Source organism: Zonotrichia leucophrys, chromosome 2, assembly GCF_028769735.1.
Source record: "Zonotrichia leucophrys gambelii isolate GWCS_2022_RI chromosome 2, RI_Zleu_2.0, whole genome shotgun sequence".
In the NCBI taxonomy this organism is placed as follows: Eukaryota; Metazoa; Chordata; class Aves; order Passeriformes; family Passerellidae; genus Zonotrichia; species Zonotrichia leucophrys.
The window spans coordinates 3808049-3833067 of NC_088171.1; the positions used below are offsets into that span (position 1 = coordinate 3808049).

The 25019-nt window shown below is 39.6% G+C and overlaps 1 protein-coding gene across 12 annotated transcripts in view; it reads right to left on the reverse strand.

Moving 5' to 3' along the window:
- Positions 1-25019, reverse strand: part of ADCYAP1R1 (ADCYAP receptor type I) — a 149442-nt gene that overhangs the window by 15187 nt on the left and 109236 nt on the right. For all 12 annotated transcript variants that reach the window (XM_064703822.1, XM_064703821.1, XM_064703820.1 and 9 more), the window contains 4 exons: positions 22830-22983; positions 16772-16832; positions 11459-11528; positions 8834-8925 (listed from right to left, as the gene is read on the reverse strand). In XM_064703822.1, the coding sequence (XP_064559892.1) occupies positions 8834-8925; positions 11459-11528; positions 16772-16832; positions 22830-22983 (377 nt within the window). The remainder of the gene's footprint in view (positions 1-8833; positions 8926-11458; positions 11529-16771; positions 16833-22829; positions 22984-25019) is intronic.

Consider the following 25019-nt stretch of genomic DNA (forward strand, 5'->3'; position numbering starts at 1 on the left):
GTCTTTCCAGATCAAAAAACCTTCTGCATTGGGACAGCACCATCTTCCTTGTCCCCTCACTACCTCAGGCTGTGTACTTGCCTGGAGTACAGCCTAAAAATTCCCCAGATGTAAAACTAATCCTACTGGATGTGAAACAATGCCAGCTGCTGAAGTGAGACACAAGAAATCAATGGCAAGGAGAAACAGAGACACCGAGGGGAAAGTAAATTCCTGTTGTCCTCATATATAGAGGGAAAAGTGTGAATGGTGGGAAAAACTAAGTGGAAGACCATGGTTGCTGGTGGGCATTGAGCCTTGGTATAAATTGAAAGCATGTTCAGGATCAGAGATGTCAGAATTATTCCCCATTTCCTGCAGCCTCACATTAACTGATGCACGACCAGCTGCCTCAGCTCCACCTTCACCTCTACATTAAGTAACTGATTCAAAGGATCAGAGGTGAAAACTGATTTGGGGACAAAGAAAAATTCAGATCTATCCCTTTCAGTCTAGCAGAGCACTCAAACCAGCAAACTCAGACATGAGCAATGCATGAGGAAAAGGACAAACAGCCAGAATGGTCTGCTTTGGATAGTCCCAACTTAACTCTTGTCACTGCCATATTTTCTGGAAAAATCCCTTCACCAGGATTTCTTCTCCTGGCAAGCTGAGAAGCCTCAGAGAAAAATGAAAACAATAATTATCTTATTGCTTCTCCTGTGTTTTGCTGCTTTGGAATGTCGTTGGAGATTGTTTATCCAACATGTGAATTGTTTTTACTTAATGACCAATCACAGCCAGCTGTGTTGGGACTCTGGAAGAGGTCACAAGTTTTTCTTTAGTATCTTGTTAAGCCTTCTGTCTGTATCCTTTCTCTATTCTTTAGTATAGTTTAGTATAGCATTTTTTAATATAATATAAGTACATAAAATAATAAATTAGCCTTCTAAGAACATGGAGTGAGATTCTCAATTCCTCCTTCATGCTGGGGACCCCAAAAATACCACAAATGCTCAATTTGAAACTTCTGAAATGTTTTCTGATCCTCCAAACCCATTATTTTTCCCAGGATCTAAGCAAGCTGCTGTGATAAAAGATCCTGCACCCAAATCCGTGGCTAATTCCAAAAGCTGAGTGGCCTTGGGCACTGGACGTTCCCTATCCTGCTGATCTCCATGACAACTGAAGCATATCAATACACATCAAAATTAGATTTTTCACTCTGACCAAGTGCAGTGACTTCAGAAGCACATTTGAGATCCGTTCTGCATTTTCCTCCTGAAAGCTACCTCATTTTTGCTAATCAGGAAGCTCCAGTGTGCGGCAAAATGTACAAGGTTACAGCAAATTTAGTGAAGTGCAGCCACTCTCCCTTTACAATATGAAGCTTTATATTGTGCACATTGCTAAAGTGTTTGTGGCCTTTTAAGCAGCAAGGCTGGAACAATTTTAGATATCTAAAATGTTTCAGACAGCACATGCGTGGGCAAAATCCTAAATTTACACAGGCACCCCACAGATGCAAGCACTTATGTACAAATCCCTCTGGCTTGAGCCCCTGGGTGTTCTGAGTTCTGTTCCATACCAGTTATGGCAATCAAGCCATGATGGCTTTGGTGCTGTCTTTGAAAAGTGTTTATATCTGAAATTTCCAGATACATGACGTTAACATTTCAGTGGGAACTCATAAAACACTCTTTAGCCTTTTTTTGGTGCCTCAAACTCTGTGGAAACAGGGCTGTTAGGGCTAATCCAACCCTTGATAGAACTGTTGGGAGTGCAGCAAGCTTTGCTGTGTTTTCTTAAAAAATATATAAAAATAATTTCTATAAAGAGAATTGCAGTGTTGGATAAAACCTGGCATTATTCTCTCCCTCACTAACCTGCACACCTCTTTGATCTTTCAAGAGAAAGAGCATCTTTTAGTGGCTCTCTTGTAATGCAAAATTGCTCTTTTTCAGTTCATGGCTTGCTCTTGTGACAAATGGGGGGGAAAAAGTCTGTGCTTTGCTCTTTTGGGCAAAGAACTTTGTTCTTTAAGGCTGCCACAGATCATGGAGCCAAAGAGAAATTTTAAGTCATCATTAGAGAATTCTTACACAGGAAACCCAGGCAGATTTCAAAATCTCATGAGTTCATCAACAACAAAAATCACCATTGTATCCTTTTGTCTGTCTGTATATCCATTTATACCATAAAATTTCCCATAAAAATGCCTTACAGCCACAGAAATAGTGTTAAAGACAAAGTCAGCCTATTTTTCAATTCTTCTACAAGAGGGAAAAGGACAGGAGTCAGCCTCCACCACACAGACACCACCTGTGCAGGCCAAGGCCTTGCACCCTAAAATCTGCCTTCTAAAGATTTCCAAATAACAGAAGCAGAACCCTTTTCCATGAACAAGAAATAAGATTTGTGATCCATGATTTCAAAATCATATCCTGCCAAAGCTCTAGTCAGGTGCTTGTATATGACTGGAAATGGAATTTCCTTTATAAATATTGATTTGCTCTTCTGGAATGTTCCTCTGGCTGGTGGCCCATGAGATACCAAAACCCTTTTCCAGGCAGAAATAGTTTTAGGTCTAATCTCATAGTTTAAGTAAGAATGTAAAGGATGCACTGGATGAAAGGCAATGTTTATGTTGGGAAAGTAGATTTGACAACTAAAAATTCACCTTCCTATCCTTGCCACAGGCACCTGAGGGATTTAGGTGCATTTTTCCCTCAGTTGTTCAGTAGCAATAACAGCTCCCAGGGACGTTATATAAACACACTAAATATTCCGTGCTGTTTGATTTTCCAGCAATTGAAACCACAGATAGCTAATCAAAGCAGAACAGGGCTTTTGATTATTTTATCTGAAAATAAATAAATCCCTGTTAATTACACTCCTGCTAATTATGGTACAAAGCCTGCATGATCTTAAATTCCTAATGAGTACACTTAGGTTTGATCTGCCTGAAAAGATTGGCACAAATGAACACCCCCATCCTTTCCACCCAAAACGTCCAAAGTAAAAAATAATAAAATAAAAATCAAACCAGCACCCAAAATAATAATTTGCCTTGGGCAATTCACATGAAAAGTATAGGAGGGAATGAGCACATTTTTTTTTAGCACTTTAAATAAAGAAATAAAGAATTAATGTTGATCAAATCAGCAAGTATCTACTCCATTCCTCAGAAATGAGCACTAGGTCCTTGCTGACCATGCACTGACATCAAAAACCATCATCTGTGTTTCCCAGTGGATTTTCCTGTGGTGGAAAAGGATTAACCCAAGGACACGAGTTCCTTTTGTTGCTGGGTCATTGGGTGCCCCCAGCACCCATCTGACAGCACCTGGGGGTCAGAAATTGCAGTGCCCTCCTAGAGAACACACTGTCCATCCAACATCTGCCATCTGCTTGTCAAAAAATCAGCCTTTTGGCACCAAGACCCTGTCAGTAATCACCAACTCTGGCACTCTGAGCACTTGCAGCAAGACAAAGCGGTAGCAGAATGAATCACTGCGATTCCAGTGACTTTGGAGGTGAATTTTAGAGGAGTGTTGTTTACCAAAACATCTGGGTTACAACATTGCTTCTGCTGCCCTAAACCCTCTAGGTTGCAGCATAGGTAAAATCATACCTACCTATGGTATATGCCTTGATTCTCCTTTCTTTCCAGCAAGATGCTGATTGGAGGAATGAGGTAGACCTGAATTAGCTAGATTATATATGTGGGGTTTGTTTTCTTTCATTGAGCTTTCAACATGTGATACAAAATTTATGAAGAATCTGTCAAAGCAAAAGCAGAAACAAGCTTCCCCCTCCCAAATTATACCAGTCGTGATAAACTGGAAATCATAATAAAATAAAAATATTTTTTTTTCTTTCAGTTATATGTGCTTGATACTTGAAAATGAATGAAAAAACAAAGATTTGATGGAAATGTGTGGGTCTTTTTAATCTTAAGGGTTATTCCAGCATGCATCTACATCATGCACCTACTAAAATATAATAGTGGTGGGTTTTGGTAGTGGTACTGATGATTTTCTGTCTAGAGTGAATATTTCAGCAATGCAACAATGCTTGTGAAAATAACAGTGAGAATTTAAGCTTTGTGTAGGCATTTCTGTAGAAATATGGGGGCGCTTTTTTTTGGTTTTTTTTTTTTTTTGTTTTTTTTGGTTTTTGTTTTTTTTTTTTTTTTTTTTTTTTTTTTTGTTTTTTTTTTTTTTGGAGGGAGTGATGTACTCTCTCTACAACAACTTGGCCCAGGATATTTGAAAAAATATTCTGATATACCAGTTTACACAGTGTTGGCTGGATTTTTCATGGTAAAAACAGTGAAGTCTTGCCAGATCACTTTATTATCCATTTCCTAAAATTCCGGGGAAGAAACTGATAGATGATAAATCCATGCAAATAATGTGGGCCTGATGGGCTGCTCTGGGTGCTGAACCAGCCATTGTAGGGTTGTGAATATGTGTTTGCAGACCCCAGGACTGTGAGATCCCATTTAATTCATGGACTCCTGATGTGGTGCTCCTTGGCTCTCATAATATTGGGGTAACTATCCCTAAATAATCTGCTACTTCTGATGCCTCAGGTTTTAGCTTTTATATTTTCAGGTTCTGTGCTGCTTTAGTGTGTGGGTCTGAGCTTCACATCAGGGCATGGTGAGCTCTGTGCACAGAGCAGGGAGACAAAACAATTCCTGCTCCAGCTGGGCACCAAGGACAAATGATCCAAATCTCAGCCCAGGAGCACAAACCCCGTGGGCTGGAGAGAGAAAAACAAGCAGGGTGGGAGTGCCTGGGCTAAAGCTGGAATGGGACAATGAACTGCAAGGTGCAAATGGAGCAGAACTGATCCCAGGGAGAGAGCCCGGGAGCGCTCGTGCATTTTGGGGCCATTTTGGTTCATCTTGGGTGCAGCCCTGGCTGGGCTCTGGTGCTGCCCAAGGTGCATCCATGGAGGCCTTTGAATAAATCCCTGCTTTATTCTTTAGCTCTGTCCAGCCTCTGTTCTAGGTCAGCCTTCACTGATATTTACAAACTGCAATTGAAGACTGCTAAAATCAGGGGGTTCTTTCCGTTTGGAATCAAGTTAATTAATTTATAACTGGATGGAAAATAATGGCACCAATTCGAGACATGGTCATTTGTTCTGTGAGATTAAATAGGACATGTCACAAGGGGGGATGGCTTTAAATGGAAAGACAGTGGGTTTAGTTTGGATATTAGGAAAAACTTATTCACTGTGAGGGAGGTGAGGCCCTGGCACAGGGTGCCCAGAGAAGCTGCGCCTGTTCCATCCCTGGAAATGGTCAGAACTGGGTCAAATAGGGTTTGGAGCAACCTGGGGTAGTGGAAGTTGTCCCTGCCCATGGCAGGGGGTGGCACTGGATGATTTGAAGGCCCCTTCCAAACCAAACCATTTTATGCCTGTAATCATGGGACATTCCTGCTGTTTATTTCACCAGCTGGGGTGAGAAACTTGCCTGAACTTTGTTAATAGCTGTCTTAATTACTCTAACAATACAATCAATAGCTCTTTATGCTTCCCCACCTCCTGGGGATCTCAGAACTTATCCCTCAGCTAAAAATCTATTCCATTTGCATTACTGATCTTGCTTTGGTTCAATGTTTAATTTGGCAGAATTATTCAGGACTGACACAAGATTAACTGAAACCAGACATGTTTCAAGAAAAAAAATCTTACATCTTTGGCACTCCTCACACTAAAAAGTAACTCATGGTTATGATGACTATTGGGAGGAAGTGTGAAAGTTTCTTAGAAAAATAACCCAAAATAATAAAAATGATCATTAATGGGGTGTCTTTGATGTCTTTTTTGAATTCCTACCTCAGCTGCTTAGACACTTTGATGAATCTGTATTTTAGAGATCCCCAGTATTTTCAGCAGTAAAGAGGAGTTTCTCTCAACAACATCAGCAAAAGAAAGATGGAGTGATTGCTCTCCCAGAACCTGGTGGGATTTTGGGGTCTCAGCAGCATGCAGGCAGCTCTGAGGGGAACCAGGGCATGAGGAAAGGCTGGGGAGGAATGAGAGTGGTGATGGATAACTGGACATACAAGTGGGTAAAATGGAAGTTTATAACCACCAAAGCTCTTGGCCACTCCAGGAAAATTGTGAGGAATCAGCAATGTGATCCCAGGTTTTTGTCAGCCTAAAGGAAAAGGTGTTGCAGACAATGATCAGGTTGTTTAGAGAGGAAGTCTAGAATTTTTTTTTTTTTTAATGGGAGTAAAACCCTGGTAATGCACAGCAAATGATACAAATTATTGTCTGATTTATTTTAAGGTAGATCTTATATTCTCCAGTGGCTGCACCGCATTAATTAAGCCTCAGTTCCCCTGCAGTGCTCTCTTCTGCCATGGTGCTGTCATAGCTCCCAGCCAACTTCTCCAGTGGGAGATTTTAATAATGAATGCACAGTGGTAGCAATAAATGATTAATTTTTGAATTTAAGCCCATCCCTGGGGCTTTAAAAATCAAATACAGGCTTAAGTGCTTTGCAGAACCATCACTACCATGTCTGTGAAGTAGAACCAGAGGTAGATTTTTCTAACAAAAATAGACATTACAAGGACCTGAACCTAAATAAGTACCAAACATATAAAAAAAATCCTGCTCAAAGCAAGTAGCCAAGTTTTTGGGGTATTTTATTTTACTTTTTCTTTTTTTGATGATGGAAGCACAAGCTGTCTGGTTATTCCAAAAAATGGAAGACTGATAGTAGAATAAATCTCAATCCCAGCTGCAGATCCATGAGGTATTACCTTCAGAAACAGGCTGAAAATCCTTCCTCAACCTCATTGTTCCTCACCTACTAAAGGGAAAGTGCTTAAAGATGTTCTGGAATAAAGATCTGCATGAGGAATTTGGTCTGATGGAATGATGCTACAATAGGTTGAAACAGCAAAATAGAACATGGAAAATGCTTAATATGAGTCTAAATGTGAGACATTTCAATATGGTGACAGAACCAGATTATGATCTATTGTCTTCCTCCCTTACAAACTCTCTTTTTACAGGGTATGTGTGCACAAATATTGACTCTCTCTGGTGGATATCTGCACAGAATTCTCAATTTCATTCCTTTTTATCGTCCCTGTGTGAACTTTTCTGCTGTCAAATCTGTTTGGATAAACAACACTCCACTCCATAACACATACATCAATGCGAGATCGATTTATACACACCCGGTTATAAAAGTTGCAAAAAAACATGAGGAAAAAAATAATGGCAGCGAATGGAACAGAAAATATGATGTTTTCTCTTGGTTTTGGTGGCTAACTATACACATAGGAAAAACACCAGCAAAACCCAGTCACCATATTGATCCAGGATGACAAAGGATGTTTGGTAATCCAGTTAAATCTTTGGAGGCCGTGGCATGCTTTGCTTCATATTGTGAGATGTGCAGCAGACACCAAACATGCACTGAAAAATTCAGACTCAGAACCAGCTCTGCACATCTCAGGTGTTCATTAAATTCCAAGAACTCAGGGATGACTTCCTAGCAGAACATCCAAGCCTTCATGCAAGCCCTAGGCAGACCATGCACAAGTTAGCCTGGTGACTAACTCTCATCCTCAGTTTTATTTCTGAGGTAAATCCACCCACAGAATCAATTTAAAGCATTATTTTTGGCTGTGGAAACACAGTTTAGAGCAAGGTGAAAGGGGCAGTGCTTTCAGTAAGTGAATATCTGGTTACAGACATGAAAATTGATGTAGAAAATATTATTATTTAATGTAAATCTCAACTAGATAAAGGGAGAAAAAAAAGAAAAATAGGCAGCTGGAGGACATATTTTTTCCTGAAAATTCTCATTTAGATGGATGACATCATTATATTATGATTGTGCTTGCTTAGGGTGAAGCTAATCACTGGATAATTGTATTTGCTACCAAAGAAGCATTTCTTACTTTACCCTAACATCTTTTAGTTTTATTTAAGGTGTTCATAGCTTGTCTATTTTCATCAGGAGTTTAGCACTAAATTAAATAGTCCTCCTATATCTATGTGTACAAGAAAGCTCACAAAAAATTCCCAAAACCAAATGTGTGTGGTATTTAGGCCAGCACCAGAGGTGCTGCCCCATATCCTGGTTATTCCAGAGGATTATATAATTTTTATATGGAGAATGACTGCATGCACTCAAAATCATGATGACAACCACTTCAACTGGCCAACCTCTGCCCTCTTATGACGTGGAAACTAATAAAAAAGATTCCAGCTTAAAACAATATAGAAATCACAAAGCTGCAAACATCTAGAGGAAAATTTTAGGATTCGTGTTTTTAATTTTAATTATAAAGCAATTTTCAGGGTGTGTGTGTGAAATGTTTGGCTTAAGTGGAATGTATTTAAATTTACAAGAAACATGGACATAAGCATGTCTGGGTGATCTTACTACACTGTAATTCAGCATAAAATGAATTAAAACTTTTCACCAAATCTTGTTGATTTCAGTGAACTTTGAACCATATCCTGGAACTTATGAAGCACAGCAAACCATCCCATGAGGATAACAACAATTTGTATACCAATATATTAATTTTCAGATAACTCACATGTAAAAACATTAGATTTGGTTTGGGTTTGGTTTTAATCTTGTCTTTATGCTTATTTAATAGGCCTTTTAAAGAAAGGTGAAAGTTGGCATCATGGTTGATGGATTGAAAAATTAAAGTAAAAATCAAAATAATTTAATAGACCTTGGAACTCTTTTCAAAAATCAACTTAATTCAACTGAGGTTTCTTTTTTACTTTGTGGGTTTTTCCTATGTGTATATCAATAATTTAAATTGATTACTGCTTTATTTGTACTTACAAGTAAATGCTGGATTCATTGCCCCCGATGTCAGGTGACTGGAGTTTCTGCACAAGTATCACAATTATGCCAATAAAAAGCACAAAGTTTATCTGGGGGAAAGACAAAAAAGTTAAAAATGGTGACAACGACATACTTTTAAAAAGTATGAAAATGAGACATTCCCAGTGACTTGCTGGTTACATTCCTTTTATCTTCTCCAAACCACAGTCTGAAAGTTTTATAGGGTCAGGAGCAATGGGGAAAGTTCACAAGGGACTTATCCCCATTGCTGCAGCTAAAATGCGGCAGAATTTCTGCAGTTTCAAAACAAGAGAAGAGAAACATAAATGGAAAAGTTTCAACATTTTCATTATCAATCTGTGCTGAGTAAAAAGAAAGATCCCTGCACAAAAAAAAAATCATAAAATAAAGACCTCCAGAGTAAAGGCATTTTTAACTCCTGTTCTCTGACCAACAGACTTCTCAGTTTAACAGCTTCCATTAGTTTTAAAAACCTGGAGAATGATAAAATTAGGTTATTTCAATGCTTTGGCTTGAGATTTGGCTGTCACCAACTCCATAGATTCTTGGAGCCTGAGCAGTGGAAATTTAAATTGGTCCATTATAAAATCTTACACTCCTATAGGGAGACCAGGAACTGAACATGAGCATCAGCATGAGTCTCATAATCTGAAGATTGTGAGTTTGATCCTCACATGAGGCACCATTACAATGTTGATTTTTGGTTTTTCTTCTTATTATTATTTTTTGGGATTGGGATTAAAGGTACCTGAAGGTACTTTACTCGAATATTTATATTTTCTTATTTATGTTACAGTCTCATAGGTAGGGAGTTCTATAGTATTTTACTAGCAGTGTATAAAATGGTTAACCATTTTTATAAGGTTTTTAAGGTTAAACTATCTAATTAGGAAATTACATTTAAATTATTTTCACTTTTAACTTAGTAACTAATCACTCAAAGTCTGTTTCTGTTTAATTACAAAATACTGCTCAAACTTATAAAGAAGAAGGTGAAGAAGAAGAAGGACTAGTCTCTGTTTTAAAATTTCTATTTTGTTCTGTATATATTACTATGTTCTAAAACCCCAAACACTAAGTTTTCCACCTTCTGATATTATAAACTCCTAATTAAACTACACACTTGTAATCCCAGTGTCATCAACCAATTTTGGAAGCTTTTTCTATGGCTTCAGGTCAAATGTATTGGTTTCTTGGGAGTCAGAGTCTGTCAGTACAGAAAGTGTAAAATTCTCAGCATCTAGAACTCTCTTCCAGAAGTTTCTGTCTGATCTGAGGACTGCAAAGGGCTGGAGAAGCCCAGTTGTCTTTTGCTGGTTTTTTGGTTCTTTAATGCCTCTGACAAAAACCAGGTTTAACTGATTCTCCAAGCAGAACATGATCCTTCATAGACTACGCCTGTAAAACATGGAAATTCACACATGGACAAAAACTTTGGATCATTGAAATCTCTCTGTTTTGGTGCTGAAATTGGCTGAATTTCCCTTCATTTCTCTGACAGCTGCTGGACTTTACAGAGCTGTCCAAAGATTTCAAAGGAGAAAACCCAAACCTGATAAAACTTCCTGGTTTATTGGTTACCTGTGAGCTGGATGTCTGAATCCCCACAAAACCCACTGAAAACGTGAATAATTACATCTGTGGAGTGTGGAGAGCAACTTAGAATGTCCAGAATGAGACACTTACATGTGGGAAGCCTGACAGATTTTCAGGTGCCTCTGACCATATTGGCCAGGAGCTCAATTTATTTTCCTAAATGCAAGAGCCCAACAGCATTTTAAAATTCTCATATTATTTGGAGCAACAGAATATCTCCTTCTCTTCAGATATTCAAAATCCATCTGTACATAATCCTGAATTATATGTTCTAGGGAATCCTGTTTTATCAGGTAGGTTGGACTAAATGATTTCCAGTAATTCTTTCCAATTTTAGCTGTTCTGTTAAGGCCAAACAGGGCACTTTAGAACCTCTCAGTCCTCCATGTGCAGGTATCTGACAAAATTTGAGCCAAATCCAAGAGTTCCATTGATTAAAGAGAGCTCAGACACCTTGCTGGCAATATACACCATGACCAAGTACTATTTTAAATCTAATATTAGACAGATAAATGTAGCTGTGAAATTAATCCCATTGAGCAGGCAGAGTGCATTTTTCTGGTCACTGACCAGGAAAAATTTATTATTTTACTATTTAAATTTACTACATTTAAATTATTAAATTTACTATTTTAAATTTACTATTGTTTTAGGTGCCCTGGATTGTCCCACTTGGCCTTCAGCTGCCACCCCAATTGGCCCAGAATTTCCATACATCCTATGACACCTCTGCCAGGCCCAGACAAATGTTCTTCATGCTCTGGGGTCTTAATTATGGCATTTGTGTCTGTGTTTAACTGAATAACTCCTTTGCTTGCAGGCAGTGCTCCATCATTTAATCCTTCTTAATGATTAAATTCCTCGGCGTTGTGGGTGACAAATGATGGAAATTTAGAGAATTTTCCCACAGGGGTGCAGCACAGTTTGTAAAGTATTTGAAGATGTTTAAATTGGTTATTTGTGCTCAGGAGAGATGAAGAATTGTCTTCTCCAAGTTCTACTCACCATGATGGACCCAACCACGGGACCCTTGATCACCCACCACAAGGCAGTGTTGTCGTTCATGTCCCAGCAGCTGCAGTCGTTGAGGAAAGAGAAAGAAAACAAAAGGACAAAACAATGAAATTAATGAATTCACAATTTTTTTTTAAGGGGGCACAATGTAGGAGATTGGTTTTTCAGTTAAATTATTTTATCTAAATTCAAAGTGATAGTTCTTTACTTTGTCCTGTGGCAGTTTTCTTTTACAGCCTTTCCCCAACCATTTGGAAGTAAAATAAGTATTTTTGTGGCAGTTTTGATGGTGTTTTTCTATTAAACAGCTTAGATATTTTGGAAAAACCCTTTAAGTGTATTTCTGTGTCTGTAATACAACCCTAAAGTTGTCCCTTCAAAAAAAAAACAAAAACAAAACAAAAAACCAAAAAGAGATATGTCAATGGATGGGGGTTTTTTGACGGTTATTCCAAAGTTTGATGTCTCACTTACTTTTCCAGGGTTAACAGATGCAAATGTTGGTTTCTGGCCCTGACACAAAAATTTTTACACATTTCTAGTACACCAGGATCCTGGTTGTATTCACATATTGGAATGATTGTCCAGTCATTGTGTTGCAAGTCCTATCCAGGATTCATCTGAGAAGGATCAAATACTGGGCAGAGTTGGGATCAGCTCCTTTGTTAAGCTGTTGCTAGTGAGTAATCATAAATAAAATGACATTTCAACCCCAAAATTTAAAATCTTCCTCTGAAATCCCCAAAGGATTCTGCAGAAGGTTATTTCACACAGGTGCACTTGGATATTCAAATATACGGCTTATATTCAAAGAGAGTTTTAATGCTAACATACATTTTTAGAGCTAGAAAACAAAAAATAATGAAAATAAACTTATTTTCCAGGCACTGCTACACTATTATAATGTCTACTATTTATTATTGGGAAATGCCTTCATGACTTTATGTCGTCAAGAATTTGTCAACTAAAAATTATCTTTCATTTCCCTCCACTTTCTTCCCCTGATTTTCTCCCTGTAAAATATAAAATCACGGAAATCTGTCTAAATTGTACTTGCAGTTCTGAGAAGGAATTTTTTCCTTCCCGCTGGGAAATGAGCCAAAGTCCCAGCAGAGGCTGTCATGGTGCATTTGTCAAATGCCAAAAAACAATTGGGAAGAACACAGAGGAATAAAACACTTCTGGTCTCATGAGAACTTACTACAACTTCAGTGTCATTTAAATGGTTGTGTGGTGGCATCTGGGGAAAAAGGGAAAATCTTCAAACAAAACTACATACATGTGTAAAAGTGTGGAGGCAGAGCTAAAATCCAGTCCTCAAAGTGTGTGTGAGAGAAATCCCAAATGGCTGAGTGATGCTTGGTTTAGAAATTTCATTTAAATTTATATTTGCAGTTGAACAATATTAATTCTTTTCATTCTTTCTCATTCTTTTCCTTCTTTCATTCTTTTCAATTGAACAATATTTATTCATTTCAGATGGATATATCTGAAATTTTTTTCAGATATTTATTCATTTCAATATTTATTCATTTCAGATATTTTACTGGATTCCTCTAAAACCAACAATAAGGATTTGTAGATACAGCTGGTGAGAAATGAGAAAATTTACACTAAATTATGTATTTTAGCTTCTATTTGCACAGCATGGAAAGCTGAAATCATCCAAAATCAAAGGGGCTGATGACTGAGATTTTCAAGTGCAAATTAATAATTCCTAATCACTGTGGATACCCAACTTAAAATATTTGAAAGGGGATAAATGCTCCGAGGGATCTCCTCACCCACAGTGTGGAAATCAGGTTTTTCGTCAGGGATCAACAATGATATGGACCTAAAATCACCAATTATATTTTAAATACTTTTTATGCATTTATAATTAGGTGCTGTCTACTGAAAATTACCCATTATTTGCAGAGCTCAACCTCCTTATGATGGACATTAAATCTGCCCTGAAAGTCTTTAGTGAATTGACCAATGTTGGAAGAACCTGGGCAAATTATAATTTATTAATTTAGCTGTAAAAGTAGATATTGATGAATGGCAATATTTCTGTGTAGGAATGAGGAAATACAGGGATAGGAATCCACCTCTAATTCCAGTTATCTGGACTGTAACAGCCCAGTGAATTATCCCAGAATCTGGTTGGGACACAGAGGACCTTGGAGGTTGTTTTGGTTTTTATTTTTTCCCCCACTGATATATTTTAAATGTGCTCTCTGATACATCATCCCCTACAAATTCCCATTCTTAGACTTCTCTGCTATTTTCTTCTCCTCTTCTTAGACCTTTTCTTCTACTTAAACTACTCCCCTGTTTTTCCAGGAGCTCAATTCCCAACTTCCACCTTGTAGATGCCAACAATGAATCAGATCAATCTCACACAAAGATTTTCAAGGACTTTCAAGGATATCCAGTCCCTGTGACCACCTACAGGATAAATGTGGAGGAAGGAGCCACCATCTCCTCCTCAGATAAAAAAAGTGGGAATGCAGCACAGAACATTTGGAATTTTCTGCACTCTGTATGAAAATTTGGAATTTCCCGCACAAACAAGCTCCCTAATTTCTGTCAAATGCTTCCCTACAGTGCAGGATGAAAAGAAATTATTCTTTTCCAGGATGGATGAAGGGAAGGGAGCCAGGGGGCTGGGGAAGGGATGCGATTTCCATTTGCAGAGGGCAGAGTCTGATCTCTGGTGCACGTCTGGAATAACTCTGCTTAAATCAGGAGCAGAGCTCTGGATCAACAGAGCTGCATTTACCTCCTCAATCCTGCCACTTCCAGGGATGGAAGTCAGGAGCTGAAGTCGAGGGAGCTCTGCCAGTTTTGTAAGGAACAGGCAGGAGCTCTGAGCCTGTATTTCAGTCCCTGCCATTGCCACTCTGGTTTTCCAGTTCAGTAATTTCCACATTTTCGGGCTCATGCTGGCTTCTCCCCCACTCCCAAAACAATGCTGGCTGATTTTTAAAAAGTAACCACTGAGGCTCTCAGCTAGAACCTGTCTAAATGTCTTGCATGCTAAATAGCTTCTCTAAATAGTAGGAATTGCCTCGGTTGCTTTGGTTTTTTGTTTCTTTATCTTCTTTTTTCCTTCTGCGAGACATTCTCCCTACCTGCAAAATGCAAGGGTTGTTTGGACTTGTAAGAGAAATTACTGCTTTCAGGGCCAGTGCTGTAATCCTAATAATGACACAACAGGGGTATCTGGCTTGTTTTGCATGGAAATTAATGATTTAATTTGTCTTAATGTCAAAACAGAACATTGGGTCACAGCACTGGCATCCCCAGTGGAGGAAAGGCTTTATTTGCTTTCCAGAGAGATTCTGAAAGAACAAGGATGAAGAAAACCTGACAGAACAATGAGTTTTGTGGAAATTTTGCATTGATGTATTTCCAAATTAGGCAAAATTAAAGCATAAGCCTCAATGACTTGGAAATGGGATTTTGGTACAAAGGTCCTTTCCCTCAGTTCTGTGTTTTCAAAGAATCACTGACTGATTTTTGAAGTTTTACTCTGTTTGCCTCATTTTTTCTAACATTTCACCAGGTTCAAGCATAGCTTATGTAAAATATTGCCAAGTTTGTCTTTTCAGGGTGTAAATACACGTCCATTGCTACCTGCCTGATCTGCTGCTCTATGGGAGCAGATACTGACTACCAAAATATGCAGGTGCTCCAGCTCTGGGAGCAGCTTTTCCTTCTGGTCCTTTAGAACAGGATATTTGCATCTTTTTATTTCCTCTATCAAAAGAGACAATTTGCTAAGGAGCTACCCTTCTGAATTCTTTATGAAATAATTTTTTTTCCACATAGAAGACAGAATGTGGATTTCTGTTTCATCTCTCTTCATCTCCCCAGCAAAATTCATGCAAAACCCTCCTCAGTGGGAAGCTAAACTCCTAATTGCCCTGGCAAATCAAAGCTCAGCAATGCCTTGTGCAGATTTCTTTCATTTTACTGGATTTACCTCCAATAATTTCTACAGCTGAGCTCATCACCTTCATCCTCCTCCACAATCAGTGAGAAAGAAGCAGAGAATTACGTGGGATTCCACTTGTAAGATGAGACAAACAACATCCTGGACTCCAGTAAATTAATGGAGCAGGGAATGGGGTCAGCTGCAGGTTTACTGGTTTGATGCCTGAATCTTTTAGGAATTCCCCACTGCAGTGGTGGCACAGACATCAAATTTTAACTCTATGAACAGAAAAGTACTTGAACCTCTGGACCTAAATTATGTTAGTACACAAATGGATGTGAGAAATGAAAGGATAAAACAGAACAGGAGGACATGGCCTCAAGTTGTGCCATAGGAGGTTGAGGCTGGACATCAGGAAGAATTTTTTCACTCAAATGGTTTTTGAACTTTGGATGGGGCTGCCCAGGGAGGTTTGGAGTCCCCATCTGTCTTAGGCTGGAAATGGGGGTATTCTATTCCTATCTGTTAGAGGTGGGGCAGTTATCTCCTGTTCATTGTGTAGTTTTTTCGTTATCTCTCCCACAGCCAACCCTCCCTCCACCAGATCTCTGCTGTCCATGGCCACTGAGTGTCCCTGCAGGGCTGATCCAATCCCAGCATCCCATGGGGAGATGCTCCGCCCAGGGGAGGAGCCAAGCATTCCTCCCTGGATCCAATCTGAGCCTGGCACAGCACAGCAGCCTTTGCCCCCTGCATTGCCAGAGGAGCAGCTTTCTGCTGCCCTGCATGGCCAGAGGGAGCCCAGGCCCATCTGCAGCAGCCCTGGAGCTGCAGAGGAAAACTCCCCCCTTGTGCAGGATCCCTGCTGCAGCAGAGCCACAGCTGGCACTGCAGGAGGGCTGAGCCCCCATGGGATGGGGCTGGGACACCCCCTGACACACAGGGGGCAGGGACTGCTCTGACTCTGGCAGGGTTGTGGGTTTTTGTTTGTACTATTGCATTTGTATTTTTAATTTTCCTATTAAGGAATTGTTATTCCTATTCCCATTTCTTTGCCTGAGAGCCCCTTAATTTCAAAATTATAATGATTCAGAGGGAGGGGGTTTACATTTTCCATTTAAGGAGAGGCTCCTGCCTTCCTTAGCAGACACCTGTCTGTTCAAACCAAGACACCATTCCTGGAGGTGACAGTGCTCCAGGCTGGGGACAAGGTGGGGATCAGTCACAGCTTGGACTTGGTGACCTGAGGTCCTTGAGGTCTTTCCCAACCTCAGGGATTCTCTCACTCTGTGATTCCTCTCCAGCCACCACACTCACTCCTGTGGCACCCTTGCCACGGTGCTGGATGCACCTGGAACCATTTCCCACACAGCAACACCTACCCAGTGTCATCGAAGTGGAGCCTCAGCACTGCCCAGACAGTGACACAAATTGTTGGGGTACCTGCAGAGGACAAGACAATGACACATGAACAATCCAGACACACTTGATAATCAGCAATGAGCGTTTATGCAAACTCTCCACTGAGGCTTTATTTCTTAACAGCACTTGTACATGGCATAAAGAAATTTATTGAGTTAATTCAGAGCTCCAGAAACATCCCTGTCAGTCAGGGGTGGGATTGTTGGAGCAGAACTGGGAGCAGGAAAAAATTGATGTTGTGCCAGGTCATTGTTGCTCAGTGCTTTGCTGCATCTCACTGCATGAAGAATAAAACAAAGCCTGGACAGAAGAGAATCAACCACATCCATGTTTAGGGCTACTGGAATCCTGCAAGAATTGCAGTGCCAGATGTTGAGCTGGAATAGCATTATTGGATTCTCTGTATTCTTCAGTGGTATTGTTGTAAATTATTTACATATGTTGCATTTTCTCTGGTACAGTGTAAATAACCAATCTTTCTTTAGTTATTCACAGATGAGAAGTTTCCTCTGCTCACAGGAATATTTAATTTTTTTCCATTAAAAACATACCAGAACAAAACAACAGACTCCAAAAAAAGAGTATTGGGGTAAGGATTTAATTCCTATTTCAGACGTTTCTTCATTTTCAAAAAATGCATGTTAAATGTAAATTTAATTGAAACAGTAAGAACTCACTGAGAAACCTGGACTTATTTTCCTTTCTGAAAATCCTAGAAATGTGGGTTTTTTGTGGTTTTTTTTTTTTTTCCCCAGTGGAAATATTTTTATTTATTAATGCATTTATGACAATGCATTAAGACAATGCACAATGCATCTGGGTAAGTTGGATCTCCACTCTATGGTAAATAAAATCTTTGACTAAAAAACTGCTGACTTCTGTTCAGGCACCACTGGAAAAATGAAATGCTGAAACCCAAACAAAACAAGGACCTTGATAACTCCAGCCCCCAGCAGTGAACACGACTGTGGTGAGTTGACAGGAACAATTATATTTAATACATTTTGCAAGACTGTGTTGATGCCACATTAATTAATCAGTCATTTGAACCACTTAGACGAGCCTCTGTCTAATCAAATTCCCACCATCAGAAATGAAAATATCCCTGTTAGACCTGGGTGACTGATGAAACCCTCCTCCTTCAAGCAACCACACAGAGAAGAATTTGAAAGGAAAATTATATAAAGAAATAAAATGACAGGCTTCGGGGAGAAGAAATCATGCATATTAAATTTCAGTCGAAGTCTGTTTTTCTCACAGGTGAAGACTTAGAAAACACTGAGAAAAATCATTTTTGCCCTTAAAGGAGTTGAGATTAATTTTTAAATATCAAACTTTAATTTTAATTGCATCAAATGAACTTTAAAATATCAAATATTTGCCGAGAGAAGCTGTGGGTGCCCCATCCTTGGAAGTGTCCAAGGATGAGGGTTGGAGCAACCTGGGATGGTGGAAAATGTCCAGGGAAGGGGGAGTGTGAATGAGATGAGTTTTAAGGTCTTTTCCAATCCAAACCATTCTTTGATTCCATAAAACATGGGTCTCATGTTTTATTTAGTTTCCTCTATATAAATTTTGATGCTATGAATAGAATTCCAAATCTTTAAAATGCGCAGGAAGGCAGAATTAAAACTAAATGTGTCATAAAAATGCATTTAAAAACCCCATGTTTCAGATCAGCTTGGAGCTTTGAACCATCTGCTGTATGAATATACAAATCCTCACACTACTTTTCTTTACATCAAAAGATTTCTATCTCTCCATCGCCTCCTTTTCAGCTTCTGAGGAACGTTAGGAAACAGACAAGCCCTGAAGGCTGAGATTTATTCTTGCTGACTTGTGCTGCCCTGAGTTAGTGATCCTTGTGCAGGCTGACCTAGAACAGAGGCTGGACAGAGCTAAAGAATAAAGCAGGGATTTATTAAAAGGCCTCCATGGATGCACCTTGGGCAGCACCAGAGCCCAGCCAGGGCTGCACCCAAGATGAACCAAAATGGCCCCAAAATGCACGAGCGCTCCCGGGCTCTCTCCCTGGGATCAGTTCTGCTCCATTTGCACCTTGCAGTTCATTGTCCCATTCCAGCTTTAGCCCAGGCAGTCCCACCCTGCTTGTTTTTCTCTCTCCAGCCCACGGGGTTTGTGCTCCTGGGCTGAGATTTGGATCATTTGTCCTTGGTGCCCAGCTGGAGCAGGAATTGTTTTGTCTCCCTGCTCTGTGCACAGAGCTCACCATGCCCTGATGTGGAGCTCAGACCCACACACTAAAGCAGCACAGAATCTGAAAAATATAAAACCTACAACTTGAGGCATCATTAGGAGCAGGCATTAGCAGAGGGCTCAGGAAGACAGCAATCCATCCAGAGAATTCACCAGCACATTGCAGATTTAGGAAGGAAAAACTGCCTGGATCAACAGAGCCATATGCAGTTCTCATTAATCCCTCAAGATGAGGACACTGAGGTCTCAGCACATTTGGAGGAACAGATCAACATCCAGATGCTGCAAAGTGCTGAGCTCTCCTTTCTCACTGCTTCAGTGCATCTCCCTCCCCACCAGCCTGAGCTGAGGGGCTGCATTTGCCCTCCAGGGATGGAATCCAAGAGTCTGGAAATGCCTTTGATGGCTTTGCAAATTGCCAGTTGTTCCCAGCAGATCAGGGGAACTGTGAGTCCAGCTGAAACGTGTGGGAGATGAGAAAATAATTGTGTTTAAAAAAGAAACCAAAAGAGAACTGTCCAAATCTGGAGAGTTATTAATGGATATTGCTGATGCTGCTTTGAATCTGAAGTGATTGGAGTTTGTGTCCACCAACACAAGCTGGACCTGGACCAGGTATCCAAGCTGGGCATGGACCTGCTGAAATTAAATCCAGAGGAGGCCACGGAGATGGTCCAAGGGCTGGAACCCCTTTACTGGGGAGAAAAGCTGGGAGAGCTGGGAATGTTCCCCTGGAGAGGAGAAGGCTCCAGGGAAGAGTTCAGAGCCCCTCCAGGGCCTGAAGGGGCTCCAGGAGAGCTGGAGAGGGACTGGGGACAAGGGATGGAGGGACAGGACACAGGGAATGGCTCCCAGTGCCAGCGGGCAGGGATGGATGGGAGATTGGGAATTGGGAATTCCTGGCTGGGAGGGTGGTGAGGGGTTGGGATACAATTCCCAGAGCAGCTGTGGCTGCCCCTGGATCCCTGGAAGTGTCCAAGGCCAGGTTGGACACTTGGAGCAGCCTGGGACAGTGGAAGGTGTCCCTGCCATGGCAGGGGCTGCAATAGATGATATTTAACATCCCTTAAAACCCAAACCATTCTGGGATTCTGTGAAGTCCAGTTTAGCTCAATGCCAGTTACCATCTATGGCACTCAACTAAAAACTAAATATTTTGAGGTTGCAGTAGAGAATGAATCCATCTGGGCAGTTTATTCAATACAATGACTGATTTAATAAATACTGAAGTCAGTTAATATATGCTGGTTTTCAGTATTCTCACATTCAGACAAATCGACAGATATGAAAATTGTGCAAACCTAATTATAGGAACTCAACCTTTGATTTATGTTCAGATTAAGAAGGTTTTACAAATTGCCATTTTGCATTGCTTTCTTTTCTAATTGTCAGATTTCCATGTACATAACCCCCAATTTCTCCTTGGAAACACACTTTTCTCTCAGCTATAATGTGATTATACAGCTGTGGAGGGTACAAAAGGAACCCTGAACACCTTTTCCAGCAGTTTCTTTCCCAAAGGCCTTTTCCAGTAACCACCCATTTCCAACAGCCTTTTTATGGCACAGCTTATTTATCATAATTTGCTGACTCCTTTCTCTCTATACCTTCTCTACCTCTAAACCTTATGAAATATTTTCTCTTCTTTCTGTAAGGAGTCTTTGCCAGGAGATGAAAATTTTGGTTTGTGTACAGCTGCTTCAGGAAGGAAAAAACAAGACCATCTGTTGATTTCTTGAAGGTTCAGGCTACATAAAGATGTTTTTTCAAAGGAGAATAGCTTAAGGTATGGGGTTTGTGTGTAGATTTTACACATGAATATACAGGATTACTTCTATTTCAAAACATGAATATACAGGATTATTTCTATTTCAAAAGTGCCTGTAAGTATAAAAATCGAGTTTAACATTCTCAGGGAACGTTTTAAATGAATGTATTCTTCTGCATTCACCATCTGACTTCTGCACAAACAAAACATCTGCAAAGAATTGCTTGCATTAACACATCACAGGAATCAATTTATATCCAGAAGGCCAGAATGAAAAATAATTACCATGGTTATCATCATTTAACTGGCTTTTCTGATATAAATATTGTTCCTTCCCAGTGCAAGTTTTTATTTCCCATCCAGGTAGGATAAGCAGATGTGAATACCCTTTGGATACATTTTCAATTTAGTTATTATCTGAAAGAAAGGCACAAATGAAGCCTTAGAAAATAGACTAGACTTAGCCTTGCAGATTTGATTATGCTGAAAGAAGTTGATGTTAAGATCATATCTTGCAGGAGGCAATTTTCTGTTGTAGATTACTCCTCTGCAAGAGATGTGGTGTCCTCCAAATATCAGTGCAACTCTATTCACACAAAAAATCACAGCACAGCTTGGGCTGCAGTGGTAATTCTGTGCTGTAATAATTCACTTGTGGGGAATTTTGGAAGGGATTTGAGATGGGACCTTTGAATTGCTTTTGATGATGCAGTTTATTTTTCTTATCCTCTACATGGGCAGGAAGTGTGAGTTCAGCTCACATCTTTACTGCATAGTTCAGAAGGTCACAAGATCTTTAGTTAAAGAGCTTTTAAGGAGTTATTGACCAATAAAACACTGCCCACAAAGATATTTATGTTTTTGACTTAATCCCTAAATATTTTGTCTTATGGACCCATGCTACAGTGTGAGCTTGGGTCCATATGTTTTGTAAGCATGGGCCATGTGTTTCTTAGTCAATCATGTAATGGCACACAAACCTACAGTACTGCATTCTAAACCCCTTGTTTACCCTTGTAACTGCTTAATTTTTATATTTCTTAAACTCTAAAACTCTAAACTTTCCTTAGCTTAATATGTCTCTGCTTTAAACTATAAATATTGATATTTATACAATTCCAAAAGTGACGATGGATTGGAGGATGAAATTGCCACCTGTCCAACCACACTGGTCAAACCAACAGTCCACCAATTCTCTCTTCCTCCAGAAAGGAATGCAAAACAATCATTATTTACATAAAAGTGCATGAGAAACTCCATTACAAAAATGTAAACATCAGAAGGCTTAGAAGAACTTTGGAAGAACAGGGTGACAAATTAGCAACCCCCCATGCCCACAATTTGGACTTTTATAAATCCACATTTTCACTTCTGTCACCTCAGTTTGGGAGCCTTTTCCAAGGTCTCAGATCAAATCCTTTGTTTAGTTCTAAGATTTGGCTTACAACTCCAAAGTTCTGAGAGTTCCTTGCATTTCGAATTCCAGCATGATTCCAACATAATTTCAACACCATCAAGACTAAAATTATAGTTTGAAACCTGACATGAAAATACCATGTCACTGCCATATTTTCTGGAAAAATCCCTTCGCCTAGGATTTTGCTCCTGGGAAGCTGAGAAGCCTCAGAGAAAAAGGAAAACAATTCTTATCTCATTTGCTTCTCCTGTGTTGTGCTCACATGTGGAATGTGTTTGGACATTGTTTACCCACAGGTGATTGTTCCATTGGTTTCGTGTGAATTGTTTTGATTTAAGGACCAATCATCATGATCAGCTGTGTTGAAGCTCTGGAGAGAGTCATGAGTTTTAATTATTATCTTTTTAGCCTTTCTGTTTTCTTTAGTATAATTTAGTATAGCATTCCTTAATATAATAGAGTACCATAAAATAATAAATTAGCCTTCTGAGAACATGGAGCCAGATTCATCATTCCTTCCTGCCATGGGGCACCCCACAAATACAATAACACCACACGTGGTCTGTGGAGCCGTCCTGCACACCAAGACACGTTGGAGACAAGAATTGCCACCTACCCCAGCCAATGATTGTGTACCAGTAGAAATATCTCCTCTCTGGGAAGAAGGTCTCCACCAGCAAAGTGAAGAGGTACAGCCCCTCGATGAACAGCCAGAAGTAGTTGGACATGACGCAGTAGTGAAAAAACACCATCACTGCTTTGCATTCCACCTGCAGGGGATGGAGAAGAACAAAGTTATTTCTGCATTGCTTGGGCCTAGAAAAAAATGCTTTCAACCTCTCCAGATCTCAGTGGAAAGAGCTGGGGCTGGTATTATACTCTTTTAATGGTAAAGGTTTTAAAGAATGTGAAGAATGGCAGGTATCACTTAGACAGCAAAGCCTGGATGGGGAGGAAGCCAATTTTACCAGTGGGAAGAGGTCAAGGAACATTTCAGAGCAGCTTGAGCACATCCTGTGCTGCTGAGGGCTCACAGCCCCAGTGAACACCAATTGCTGGATTTAAACCCCCTTCCAGGATTAAATGCAGAGAAGAAAAAAGCCAATTGTGTACCAAGAAACCCAGAGAAGGATGTGAAATGGCAGGATGAATGTAGAAAGCCCTGAGAGTGGGATCTGAAAGGATAAACCCTCCTGGGAATTGCACTTCTTTGCCATCCATCATCAGTGTTGTCACTCAAGGACAGAAAATGGAAGTTAGTGTGAGGAAAAAGGAGGCTGAGTGATCAGCTGTGAAAAAATAAAGATGGAAACTTTCATTCATGGACAGGAGGGGGAAGCAGCAAACTAAAGAAAAATGAAAATTAGAAATAAAAATAAAAACTATAAGTAAAAAAAAATTATAAAAAATAATAAGTAAAATTAAAATAGAAATATAATAAATAAAAATAGATATAAAAATAAAATAGAATTTAAAAAAACAACAACAAAAGGAATTGAGTTTGTTAAAGCTTGAGAAAAGCTCAGGGAGGACATTATTGCTTTTTACAACTCCCTGACAGGAGGTGGTAACAAGGTCAGTCTCTTCTCCCAGGTAACAAATGCTAGGGAAAGAGGAAATTGTCTTAAATTGCATCAGGGGAGGTTTAGTTTGGATATTAAGGAAAATTTCTCTCCTGAGGGGGTTGCCAATCACTGGAACAGTGTTCAGGTCAGTGGTGGAGACACCATTCATGGTGGTGTTTAAAAGATGTGGAAATGTGGCACTTGAGGATGTGGTTTAGGGGTGAATTTGGGGTGCTTGGGAATGGTTGGACTCAATTTTAGAGGTTTTTCAACCTAAATTATTCTGTGACAAAGGCCTACGATGGCAACCAAGCTCTACCCTGTGAGAGTGGGGGGCACACTGGTGTTTCCAGTGCTGCACCCCAGTGAGATGCCATTAGTCTGACAAAAATAAGATTTTCCAACAAATCCTGTGGGAAATGAATTTGTAGAATTTTTTTTTAAGTTTGATAGAAGATTTACCTAGTATGTAAATTTTGAGATAAGAAATGTTGATTTAGAAATGTTGTGGAAGAGGATAGATATTGTTGAGAGAGAAATGGAATTAGAAAAAGTTTTCAAGGGTGGTTTTGTAAATAAGATTAGATATTTTGGAGAAATAAAACTCTGAAAGATGTACTGTAGTAGGATTTATGAAGGTAATTTTAGATTATTTGCTTTAAGGTATTTATAGTATGGTGTGGTAAAAGTTGATAGGTTAAGACATGTTTATAATGTATTGCAATTAGGAAATAGTTGGGGTTTTTTTGTGATGGTGTGAATTACAATATTTGCATTATTTTACTTTTTACATGAAACTCAGAATAAACGTTTTTAAAATGCTTTTTAACTGTTTTATTTTTGAGTTAGAAAAGGGTATAATTTGATAAATTGGTGTTTTGTGTGAGGAAAAAAGGGCATAATCTGACAAATCCAAGCAGAATCTGTGGATAAAATGGAAGCTCCTGCTGGAAGCCATGATTAGCTCCCACTTCATCCTCTAGGCCAAATCTACCATCAAGGTGTTTAAACCATCAGATCTCGAGTTTCTTCATGGAAGCTCTACCCTGGCTGAAGATCTGGTCATAAAATGGCTGATTTTAATGTGTTTTATGCTTTAAGTGCTTCCAAACAAAGAGGCAGATGCCACCATTGGAAGAGTGGCAGGAGCAAACTCAGACCTAACATGGCTTCAGCTTTCTTGTGGAGAAGAACTGAGAGCAAAAAACTAGTTTCAATGACAAAGAAAAGGCTGACTAAGA